This window comes from Semicossyphus pulcher, unplaced genomic scaffold (genome assembly GCF_022749685.1).
Source record: "Semicossyphus pulcher isolate SPU_LCO1_2020_fin unplaced genomic scaffold, fSemPul1.0.p SCAF_25, whole genome shotgun sequence".
In the NCBI taxonomy this organism is placed as follows: Eukaryota; Metazoa; Chordata; class Actinopteri; order Labriformes; family Labridae; genus Semicossyphus; species Semicossyphus pulcher.
The window spans coordinates 5,285,026-5,297,504 of record NW_027211699.1 but is presented as its reverse complement, the minus strand read 5'-3'; the positions used below and the strand labels follow the sequence as shown (position 1 = coordinate 5,297,504).

The window sequence follows — 12,479 nt, the reverse complement described above, 5'->3', positions numbered from 1 at the left end:
CAGCACCTCCCGCGCTCACTGATTAACATGTTATATCTTCAGTGTTATACACTGCTAACAAAGAGTGTGAGGGTGCCAAATAAAGAAACAGGTGACGTCTCTTCTGCTGCAGAGGTTTGTGGGTCAAATTGCTAAAAAAAAAAGCCTGCTGGTTTGCATTCTGCTACATGCAGCCGGACGTACTGAGACATTCTGCTATTTTTGGCGTTGTGCAGTTGACATTCATGTGTTGCAAACTATTTTCCCCTTGACATAGTAAATAATATGGACCTATGAAGTAAATGCCTTTTGTAATTATGAGGGTCTTTTCAGTGGGACAACAAGCCTGTGTCAGCAGTTTGCATCACTTTTTCAGTGTCTGTGCTTCCTGCAGAGTGTTTCCTACATGCTGTGCTTGTTTTCTCTTAATTTGCATGAGTTTCTTTACTTTTCTTGCTTCTCTCGTAGTAAAACACGATAACCCTCCTGATGACAGCACGGATCCCTCTTTGTGTTGCTTGCACTCAAAGCTTTCAAGTTTAAGATTTTTAATTTGTAATCTTCCATTCGACTAAATTAAAAAGCAGAACATCTTTCTGCCACTGCCCCGAGCTACATGACACTTCTCTCTGCCTGAGTTACACTAATTACATGAAACAGGAAGTCGGTTCTTTGGACTTTATTTTCAAGCTCAATTTGCACAGAAAGTTGTCACATTTTCAACTTCACAATTGAACAAAAAAGCAGCCAAATTATGGGGAAAGCAGCCCAGATCTGGTGTCTGTACTGCTTCTTTTCAAGAGGAGCCCTCCCCCCCCTTCTCCTGCTCATTAATGGGGGGGAGTTTTCTTCTGTTTTGCTCTCCGTCTTCTCCTCTGCTGTCTCTTCTTCTCTTCGCAGGAGGAGAAACCGAGCGACGACAGAAGGAGAGGAGTGAAGATGAGAGGAGGACTCGGCTTCCTTCCCTCGGTGTGGTTTCCTGTTTGCAGGTGGGAGGATGTCGAGACGGTTGCAGCAGCGATCACACACACGCTGCAGCGCTGAGGTGTCATTGTTACATCTCCTGATTGGTTCGAGGTGTTTGTGTGAAACACTTTTTTTTCTGACATTTTGCTGTTTTGAGCTGCAGGCCTCTTTTTCAATTTCCACCAACAGTTGCAGTTTGATCAACCCACACAACCCGAGAGAGGTGATCTTTGATTCTAGCTCTGTGGCTGGTGAGTCACCCTCTGCAGCAGTTTGTCACACACTCCTTAACTTAAATATTTGCTCACTGATCAGCTGAATTTACTTCTCTGCATTTTCTCAACTTTCAGAGGCTCCATCTCTTGTGACCTCAACTGGTGGTTCATCGTCAGCTTTCTCGCAGGAGAAAGAGGGTCTCTGTGGCGGGAAGTGATTCTCACCCTTGACTCAAGAGGTGATTGGGTGCAGCGATGACAGAGGAGGGGAGTCGGTGACACAGAGGGAGGGAGGAGAGAGCCAAGTAGGTCGCTGAAGGTGCAGATCAGACACCAGATCAGATCATCAGGGAGGAATAAACAGACAGAAGTGAGGGAAGAAGTCCTCAGACATGGGGGATGTTTGGTTAGTGTAGTCGCCTTATGTGGATCAGATACAGTCGGGGGACACGAGACCACCCGCAGGCCCCAAAACTTCACCCTTCCTCTGCCTGTCGTCCTCGACACCACACGACCGCCATCTCTCCAGTCGCAGTTTGTTCTCAGGTGTAGGTGAGTCTAACATTTTACCCCCTCAGCTCTGACCTCTGTGTGGTGGAGGAACCTCAGATTAGTTCCCAGCATGCACGTGGAGGTGATGAAGCTGCGCACCAAAGTGGACCCCTGTAGCTGTCAAATTTAAGCGTGGAAATCGAAGGGTTCAGTGTACAGAGACGCTTCGCTCTTGGAAAGCTGTTTGTGCTTGAGCCAGAGACATTAGACAAACTTAACATCTGCTACAGGACATGTATGTAGTGAGATGCTGGCGTTGACAAAAGCATAAAGTTAAGACAGCGTCAGTTTAACTGCCATTTTGTTCTTCCTGATCTTAATTCCCGTACCTACACTTGAGTATTAGCCAATACCAAATACCCCTCAGATAACTGTACAATGAAGTGTATACACATTAGTTTTATTTAACGGTTGAATACTACTAACCCTGTATGGATGTGATATGTTTTATAGCCGGGACACTAAAGGAATCCTAACCTAAAAACAAGCGGAGCACCTACAACTTAGCTAAGCTAACGTTAGCTGCCGCGCACATCGCTGTCCTTCCTAATGTCGTGGGAGCGTGGGAGAAAACCTTTATTTTATGTTTTATTGGGTTTAAATGATCTTAAGTTAAAAGATTGCAGCCTAAAAATGTGTGACTGGAAAACGCAGATTGCTCACGTTTTGCTAGCTAACGTTCACTCTCCGCTAGCAGTTCTTTGCTGCTCTCGAACAGCGGTTGCTTGCGGCAGCAATGATAATTATCAGTACTGTGTAGGGTACTGTTGTTGAGAAGAAGAAACTAATAAATTATGGTATCACATTGCGTCATTGACTGGTTTACTTGCGGATACCAGATTCTACATTTACGTTAGCGTTGGAGGCTATCTGATACTGGTAAAGGTATTAGAACAACTCTGACTGTTGGAAGCATCCAAACTGCTTTGAAGGATTATATGCTGCTCTGCCTGCGTGACAAGATGGCTGCCAGTGTTTTAGATAAAGTCAGTGGGTGTTTTTATGACAGACAAACTGGTTTATGTGTCACCTGGTGCCCTCTGGGTAAGGACCCTAAACCACAACGTCCCTGTTTCACGTCTGGCCAGCGACCTTTGTCTAATGTCATCGCCATCTTTTCTTTCCCTTCATTTCCTGTCATCTCTCTTCTTGCTAGCCTTCTAGTTTTCAAACCAAGCAACGTGCTTGATCTTAACCAGACTGCAGCTGTTTCATAACTACATGTTTTATTTCTGATAACAGCTAATGCTAATCCAGGAAACACCACTGTGGGTTGTATGAGGTAAGGAACAAACAACCATTGTGGTCATATGGATTGGAGAACTGGAACTTAACTTTAAAAGAAGTTGTTTGGGATATGGGGACATTGATTAATCAGGCAAGCTACACTCTCATGTCTGTACTGTAAATTTGAAGCAAGCAGCAGCTTAGCTTAGCTTAGCGGAAAGCCTAAAAACAAGTGGAAACAGCTAGCCTGGCCAGGCTTAGCTCGCTGATTAGCTTGTACAGAAGTGTTTTTGCTGGGGCGGGGGAGTTCTTTATAGGACTCTCGCTGAGAGTGACTTCCTGTTTGTTGTCACGTTTAGGTTGCCACTAAAGGAAGCTGTTTCAAAACTGATATTTCAAAGGTAATGTAGTCCTCAATTAGTTGCAGCTCCAGCACCTAAAGTTTGCATCAATTGTGCAATCACAGTTATACTGTGGTTGAAGTTAACTCATATTCTGTTCTTTAAAAATAGTTTGAACGTTCTTGAATACTTCATTTTCATGCTACTCTACAATACAGCAGATTGTCAGATAAAGTAAAACCTCTCAGTTATAGTGGAGTAGATGTGAGATGTTTGGTATCAAAGTAAGCATCTTCTTCACTTTTTTAAAAATGTTGTCACTTTAAATCTTTATTTATGTCATTTTAAACTACATTCAACCTGTTTTTTGCAAAGAAATTCTGATTTAATAAGTTTAGAAAGTCATCATGTTCGTCCCTTACAGTGGGAACATACCAAAATGTTTTCATCTCGGTGTAAAATGTCATTAACGTTTCGATAAAATCTATTTAACCTCGCTATCTGTTGTTTCCTGTCACACTTCCTCTCCACATCTTTGACCTTTTTACACTCATTTCTATTGGTCGCCTACTTTTTTCATAAAACAGATCAGGAGATTTTGTGGGTAAAAAACGGACACAGAATGAGTTCAAAAATGGTGCCACCACTAACAAGATGGCCGCCTTTCACACTGCAGTGTCGGGTGATTCAGAAATATTAAAGTTGTAGTTGGCAGCAGCGGTGTGTTTGTGGTGAGTTTACACTGTGTGAGGGAGGTGCAGCTGTCTTCTGTGACGTGTGTTTTCAGTGTTTGTAGCAATGGGTGATTTTTTGAGTGAGTTCAGGTTGGCACAGGAGAGAAGACTAGCTGGCGTTGATGCACGTGTAACATGGTTTTCCTTCCTGTGTGATGCACCTCTGAGATCAGGAGGAAGACTATCAGCATGTTCTTGTTCAGAGAAGTAAAAACCAACAGTTCATTTTAGTCAATAGAGCCGGCACTCTCATGTTTAAAGCATGTCTTACTGTAAAACAAATCATGAGCTGGGTATGTTCTTAGTGTGTGAGACATAAATAAGATTTCTGCTGTTGCTTTAAGTGGTTAAAAATATATCTAGTCAAGTATATTTACTTAAGTACTGCATGTAAGGAAGATTCGCATCATTTTAAACCTCTACCCTTTTTCTGACATTTTTTTAAACATATTTTTCGGTCTAAAAACAAACGGATGGAAAAAGTTCTGGAACTGCCCGTAGATTTCTTCAGGCTGCAGCAGTGAAACAGGCTATAATGGCTGCAATGTAGTCTATGAGGGAAAGTACATCCAGTGAAAGCGCTTGTTTTTGCCACTCGAGGGGCCCAGATTGGTATTCCAACTAATTAAAATCATATAGGATGCTTACAGAGATATACCTTAAGATGACCTTAAGATAAGAACAGAAGAAGATTCTGTTACATCCATCTCTTCAAAGCCACCGGACTCCATTGACAAAAACAGTAATTTTACCTTGCAGAACACAGGAGTTGCATTTCGACCCCTGTTGTGTTCAGTGAATTTGTTTGTGTTAGAACCTGTGATGGGTCAATCGATCACCAAACATATTACAATTCATCCTGAGTGGAAAGTGAATGTCCAAACCGGATATCAAGGCCATCTATTGGTTGTTACGTGATTTTTAAAAGATTATTTTTCTGGCTTTTGCCTTTATTTGACAGGACAGCTGAAGTTAGACAGGAAATGTTGGGAATGGAGAGTGGGGGATGACATGCACCGAATGATCGGCAGACCAGGAGTCAAGCCTGTGATCAGTGCGACGAGGACTGTAGCCTCTGTACTGGGGCGCCCGCTCTACCAACTGAGCTAAACCAGCGCCCCTGGTTGTTAAGACATTTTAGTAAGAAACGTGGCTCCATAGGAAAACTCAAACGATCCCCAAAGTTAGTAGTATTCATCCTTTGGGAACCATTTTATGAAAATCATCAATTTTTCGTTGAGATTTCACTTTAAACCGCAAATATCAGCCTCACTGGGTTGCTACCAATCTTGGAAGCCATCGGCTATCTGTAAATAGAGATTAGGTTGCTACAGATAAAGTCAGAGGATCACCACAGTCAGTGAGATTTATCCTCTGGGCAACATGAACATTAGTCCAAATTTTCATGACAATCCATCCAACAGTTGCTGGGATATTTTCTTCAAAATGAGCACCTCGAGGTGACTCCAGAGAAAAAGTCGGAGTCACCAGATTGGTTCATCCTCTGAAGACCATGAGCGTCTATAAAACAACAAAAAATCCAAATTATCATGTGGATGGTGCGATGTATCACAGGATATGCGGACATTTTGAAGAGCTGGTGAAGAAGAAGGCTCGGCGCACTTCAAAATGTATTCATCCTCTGGGGGCCTTGACTGTGTTAACCAACATTTGTGGAAGTTTTTCTAGTTTTTGTTGAGATATTTTGCAGAATAGGTGAAAACTTTAAACTCCTGTTGGCGTTAAAGGACAGCTCGTAGCACCACTGATGTTATTAAGTTTCATCCTCTGGGGACCATAAACACCTGAAGTAGATTTGATAAGAGTCATCCAATGGTTGTTGAGAGATTTCCCTTCAAACCTCAAATATCAGCCTCATTGTGGCAGGAGAAAAAGTTAGTCAAGATGAAAAGTCAGAATCACCAAGGTTAGTAGGATCCTTCCTCTTGGGACCATGACTGTGATGTAACCAGTGTTTTTTTGTAGATGTGGGGATGAGACGTGAATACAGAATAGCTGAATACGTGAAATCGTTTAACTCCCTATGGTGGTAGAAGAAGACTCAGCAGCACAGAAGATATTAGGTTTCATCCTCTGGGGACCATAAATATCATGCATGGACATTTCACTTGAAAGCACTTGTTGTGGCACCAGAGAGAAAGTCAGAGGATCACAACAGTCGGTGGGGTTCAGTCTCTGAAGAACATGAACAGTTTTTAAGGAGCATCAGCTTTACTGAATTTGAATGACTGACCTAACCCTCTGAACGTCTCATGCTCTCCTCCTCAGATGAAACATGGGCAGCTCCTGGCTCGTCCTGGTTATGGTGGCCGCCATCTTTGTCTCCATGGTCCTCCTGGCTGTCGTCTGTCTGGACTGCAGAGTGAAAGGCCCGCCGGGTGAGATGATGTCTCTCTTCACACTACAACAACACGTGGTTAACACATGAAACCTAAACATTACTTCCTGTGGTTTCTAACCAGCGTCAGACCAATATTTCACACTTGTCATGGTCAACGCTGATGCTCTGATTTCTAAACCTGCTGAAAGACATTCACCTATCTCAGTTAAACTTTATTTATATGTATCTGTTTGTTCCCACCAGTCTCCATCAGCCAAGCAAATGCTTCAGATGAATACATATCGTAAGTTTTCTCTCCTACAAGTTAACATTGAAAGATATACAATACTTCAGGACAAATCCTATTAAGAAAAATGTTTTCTAACATCTCTTTCTTTTTCAGATCCACTAATTTTAGAGTAATCCATTCATGTAAGTCTTCAACTCCTGAAATGTTGAGAGAAATTTATTGAAGTGTGTACATGTGATGCTCTAATTCTTCCATCTTTGAGAAGTCTGTAAAACTGTTAAAGAGGGGGTATTATGCTGTTTCACATTATAAGACATATATAATGTTACAATGTTGGATGTTCAGACTAAATGTGGGTGAAGTTAAAATCTGTAGGTAAAAGTATGTTGGAGTAATCCCCTGGCTTCTCAGCTCAGTCTGTGAACGCCAGGTTTCACACAGTTTTTTCTACACCCTGCACTTTGTGACCTCACACTTTGTGGCCTCAGCAGGCTTCGAGAGCCGGCCAATCAGAAGAAAGTGGGCTTGTGGGGGCGGGGTTACTTAAAGGGACAGAGCTGACTGAGTGGTTTCAGGCAGAGGCTGTATGAGGGCCTGCACAGAGCACCAGTGTGAGAAACATAAATTATGCTAAGCTACTCCACAGGAATCACAGAGTGAAATATAAAGCTTGAAATTAGCATAATACCCCCCCTTTAAACAGAAATATAAGTATTCTTATGGAAAAGACGCTTCAAGAAAGATGGAAAGTACACTGCAAAACATTATCATCATAAATTAAATTACAATATGTAAACAACAAATGAATATTTATTTCTCATGTAATATCTTGACAAATTTCTGTTGTATTTCAGCCCAGCCGAACATGGATCTGAACTCCATCCACTCTCCCTCCAACCTGCTTTCACCTTTGTGAGTTACTTTTTATAATAACACACACCTGGTTCACGCACACAGCCTTGGAGACGCATGATTGGCACAGGCGTAAACACTGATGTGTCCCAGCTGTGCATTTTAGTCATAGATTTAGAAATGGTTTAAAACCATTACCAGCCAAGTATCGGTCATAAGTAGAATTGTATACAACAGTTATACAAGCGGCACATAGGAGTAAAAAGTCACAAACAACAACAGATTATTATAATTTGCTCCATCAACTCAACTAGTTCCACAACTGAACTGAAACTGGATTTTTGTTGCCAAGCAACCCAAACGTTCTCCTGCACTGTGTCTACAGGTTATCATAGTATCATGTACATCTGTATGTTTCAATTCATCATCAACCAGTGAAGTAAGAGTCTGCTGTGTGATTCAGAGGCACCAGCTTGATTAATGTAGACACACACGGTCTGCTGAGGCGGAGTGATACACAGAGTGAAAAGTCCCAGTGATTTTGTTTTCTATATCAGCACTCATGGAATGCCTCGTCCAATCAGATGACTTGGTCGGAACTAACTGTTATATAATGTACAATAAATATCGAGTAGAAAATGGCATAAATACTAACTTACACTTTTTAACTACAATACTTAACTGTTGTTTTTTTCATTGATGAAAACAGGGACAACCGTGGACAGAATTCCACGTCAAGGTTTTTATTTTGGAAAGAACTTTAAAGTTTAATCTGATATTGTCCTTTTCCTCTTCTCTCTCAGCTCATCTTCGTCTGATCCTGGAACTCAACGGAGACATCGACCTGTCACCCCTTCAGAAACTGGTGAGATTCTCCTGATCTTTTCCTGCTTTGTTTTTAATTCGCTAAGCCAAATTGTTATACTTCTCATCTTCATGTCAAAAGAACGTGCCCTTGTACTTTGCCTGACATTTTGACACACATATGACTTCTTTCTGTCCTACAGAAAGTAATCCAAGTTATGAGAATCCAGCAGATGGTAAGATCAAGTTACTGTTGCATCTTACATCAGTGATAGTGACAGCAGTGAGAGAGTGCATGTCCCCTGTAACACACAAGCATGAGGACATTAACATTCAATACAGGAAATGTGCTTCCTGCTGCATTTCCTGCTGCATGGGAGGTACAAGCTAAATGGTAGTTTTTCAGGTTTTAAATCATTTGTTAGATTTCTGTTAACTTTCTGGACTAAATGTTTTGAAGAGTGCTTGATGATTTGTTTAGGACTTGGGCCTCAAAGTTTAAGCATGACTTGCCCATGACTTGGGACCTGTTGATCCTGGGGTCTTGTCTTTGGATCTGTTGCCTCAATGTTTGGACTTGTATGCCTTGCGAAGAAACTTGTTGGTCTCCACATGGGACTTGTTGGCCCCAACTTTGGACTTGATAAAAATGATTTGCGACTTGTTGGCCTTGACTTCAGACTTGTTGTCCTCAACCTAGGACCTGTTGGCCTCAACTTACGACTGAATTGCCACAACTTGGGACTTCTTGAGTTGACCAGGACTTACAACTTGTTGGCCTTGCCTTATAGACTTGAAATATTTTGGGACTGTCGGGCCTTGACATGGCACGGTATGGACTGAGCTCTTGTTGGCCTTGATTTATAACTTGTCGTCCTCAAGTTGTGAGTTGTTGGGTTTTTGATTTGGAATCTCTTGGCTTTAAATTTGGACTAGTAGGGCTCTGGATTTTTCTGTATCAACTTTGGACTTAATAGAAATGAGTTGGGACTGGTTGGCCTCGACATTAGACCTGGGGGACTCGGCTGTCTTGACGGCCTTGACTAACGACTTATTGGACTTGGGACCTGATGGACTCAGATTGGGACTTGTGGGCCTCAACTTATAACTTATTTGCCTTATTTTTCAACTTTTTGCTTTTGACAGTGGACTCGAGACTTGTTATTCTTGATTTGGGATTTGTTGCTTGACTTGTGACTTGACTGAATCAAGTTTGACTTGGGACCTGTTGGTTTTGGAACCTGTTGGCTTTAAAATTGGACTTGTATGACATGGGACTTGGCCACAACTTGGCACTTGATAGAACTGATCTTGGACTTGTTGGCCTTAACATTGGACTTGCTTGGGACCTGTTTGCCGTGACTTCAAACTTATTGGGGTTTTTTTAAACTAAGAATTATCAGTTTTGACTTGGGACTTGTTGGCCTTGACCCGAGACTTAACAGGCTCAGCTTTTGACTTGTTGGATTTGATTTGGGACTTGTTAGACTCAGCTTTAGACTTGTTGGTCATGACTTGTGACTTGTTGGTTTTGACTTGAACTTGGACTTGACTTACCAGGACAACAACAACAACCTTTAACCGACTTGATTTTCACTGATTGAGTTAAGAGTGATGTCAGAGTGGCATCAGTGTGTTGGATGATTGGAAAACGTTGAGCTGATGTGCCGTCTCCCTGCAGGACCTGATTACGTAAACGATGAGAGCGACACAGAAGACCCCGGATACATGTAGGTTTCTCCTCGCTCCTTTTTTTCTTTTAGGTCGCAGCACTAAATATTAATCTGATCACTTCTTCTTCTTCTTCTCTGGTTTTGGCAGAATCGTGTTGCCCGGAGGTGACGCTCCTCTGACCAATCTGAGCCGAGCCTCCACGCCAAGTTCAGGTACACACAGAAGTGCTCACACAGCGTGTGCTCATTTAAGCAGTTTGCTGTGAACTGATCAGCTGATTGTTTTTTACCCGTAGATGTTCGACACGATTACGAGAATGTTCCAGAGAAGAAGGGTAAGGAGGTTTTCAAATTAGTTTATATTAATCCCTGTTAATGATACATTTATTAAGCCTACCAAAAACACATATTTAAAAGTAACTGTTATCTTCTTCTCATCCTGTCAGAGGAAAGAGACTATCTGAATGTGGAGCTGCTGCACTTTGAAGGTGAGTTGGACGTTCAGTTTAGCTCGTTTTCACTTCATGTGATACTGAGTCTTATCTCAGTTCCGTTTCACACAGGAAGCTGTAGAAGTCTGATCATCTACATACTCCTCCATGTTTCTGAGGGTTTGTGAGCAGGGCTGTGGGCACATGAACTGAATTCGAATGAACTTACACTGAATATTTTTCAGACATTGAGTTCAGATTATCTGAAAATTCAGTTCTTGGAATTGAAATTCAGTTTATGACACGCACGTCTGGTTGTTGAGGAAGAGCAATCGATAGCAGATTCACGGCACTCCTTTTGGTCCTTTTCTTACCTTGTCCTTCACTACATGGAGCTTCTGGTAGCTACCAGAACTGATGATAATTACTTATAGTACTTAATAGTTTATATCCCGATATCAATTGACCAACATTATAAGGTATCACCAATATTATATAACATATGGTATAAAATAAAAACTGTCTGTTCCGAGAGTGTGGTTAACGAAAAGTTTGCCTTTAAATGAAAGAGTCTGTTCATGCTCCCCAGAGGACGATTCTTTGTGACGTTGACTGAGCTCACAAATCAAATTTAACTGATGTCACGTTTTCCTTCAGGATCAACGCCAGACTTGTCGGCTCAAAGCGACAGCGACGACGACGACGACGAGGGGAACTACGTCAACCAGCCACCAGTAGGTCTAAAACAAAGCTCGGTGATGATTCAAGCTTTTATTGCAGTCCGCTCATTTCTCCATCTCCTTCTTCAGCTGACTCACAGCCAGACCAGTGCATGATGGGAGACGGACTGACCCACCACACTGAGCTTTTCTACTGCCGGCTGCATTTTCCTTCTTCTTCTTTCACCCCGACTGAAAAAGAAAGTGAGAACGGTGACGATTTTTCTCACTTCCTGAGGCTCATCTGAAGGAGCTCGTCTCATACAGGCAGAAGGCGTCTGTTCTGGGATCTGTGGGGTTTCACTTTCACCAGGAGCTCTCATCTCGATCCAGACATAAATATTTGCCCGCATTAAGACAGAAATATGTACCCACACTGTTTTAATCAGAGTTTAAAGGCTGTGTGTACATGTGGCTTTAAATCTCACACACACACACGCAAGCCTGATTTCCCCTCCAACCAGGTAAGACTCAAATCCTTGATTCTTTCTTACCTGGAAATCTAACCTCTACAAAGAGATAAATTAGTGACATCACCTACTGATTCAACCTGTTACTCGGGGAACACTAAATTAAGATCCATAATCATAACTGTTGTAAGCAGGTTTAGCAAACAACACATTAAAGTTTCTCCTGATGTCATGAAAAGTCGCTCTCAGATGAATTCAAATCTTTTTTTCTCATCTGATTTTTTGTAATTTTATATCCCTTTCCTCCCGTGTCTATCATGTTTGATGCTTTACTTTGATTTTACTGACAACTCCTGAGAATGTCTTTGTTTTTTTTACAGTGTATTTATGTGTTGCTGACAGTTTGTTTCCTCTGTACTCCACCTGTGTGAACTAGAGTTCATGAGAAGTTACAAAAATTCAAATAAACCTAAACAAAACCTTAATTTCTACGAGACTTTATCTCGCAGTATGTCCTTTGATTTTGCGCCTGAACTGTTATTTCTTTCAAGGTTGCTACATTTTAGTGAAAGAGGAAGAGTAAATATTATTTAAAGCCTTATTTAGCCGTGATATTGCTGCAATGGCTTCAACATAATCCCCTGGGGCAACTGCGCCCGATCAAAGTATGTCCACTACAAGTGCTTATTTTTGCCGCTGACAGGCTCACATTGTTATTCCAGGTGTCTGATAACATTACGGAAATGATCGCTACAAAGATCTTCCTTTTTTTTTTAAGAGTAAGATCCTTTTTCTCGCTCTTTTTCTTGCTCTGAAATCCCGTGGGTGGGGAGGTGTTACCTGAAGAGGACGGTGGAAACGTGAGTTAAGAGTGGGAGAGAGATTCTGGTAGAGATTGTTGTGTTGGTGTACAGAAAGCGTAGGTTATTTGTTTTATCCTCCTCTGCCTGTTGCCCCTCTCTCTCTCTATCCTCTCTCTCTCTCT

At 41.9% G+C, this 12,479-nt stretch overlaps 1 protein-coding gene across 1 annotated transcript; it reads left to right on the top strand.

Annotated features, from left to right (window-relative positions):
- Positions 1–1,139: 1,139 nt before the first annotated feature.
- lat (linker for activation of T cells) lies at positions 1,140–11,979 on the top strand. The gene is made up of 14 exons (XM_069676160.1): positions 1,140–1,196; positions 1,296–1,712; positions 6,304–6,413; positions 6,620–6,659; positions 6,759–6,787; positions 7,460–7,517; positions 8,261–8,322; positions 8,465–8,497; positions 9,943–9,991; positions 10,083–10,147; positions 10,231–10,269; positions 10,381–10,422; positions 11,023–11,099; positions 11,175–11,979. The coding sequence occupies exons 3-14, from the start codon at positions 6,311–6,313 to the stop codon at positions 11,199–11,201; spliced, it is 624 nt and encodes a 207-aa protein (XP_069532261.1). The 5' UTR covers positions 1,140–1,196; positions 1,296–1,712; positions 6,304–6,310; the 3' UTR covers positions 11,202–11,979.
- The last annotated feature ends 500 nt before the right edge of the window (positions 11,980–12,479 follow it).

Coding starts and splice junctions, on each gene's coding strand:
- lat (XM_069676160.1), top strand. CDS start 6,311: ATGGGCAGCTCCTGGCTCGTCCTGGTTATGGTGGCCGCCATCTTTGTC. Junction 7,518..8,260: donor TCCAACCTGCTTTCACCTTT/GTGAGTTACTTT, acceptor CTTCTCTCTCAG/CTCATCTTCGTCTGATCCTG. Junction 10,270..10,380: donor GAATGTTCCAGAGAAGAAGG/GTAAGGAGGTTT, acceptor TCATCCTGTCAG/AGGAAAGAGACTATCTGAAT.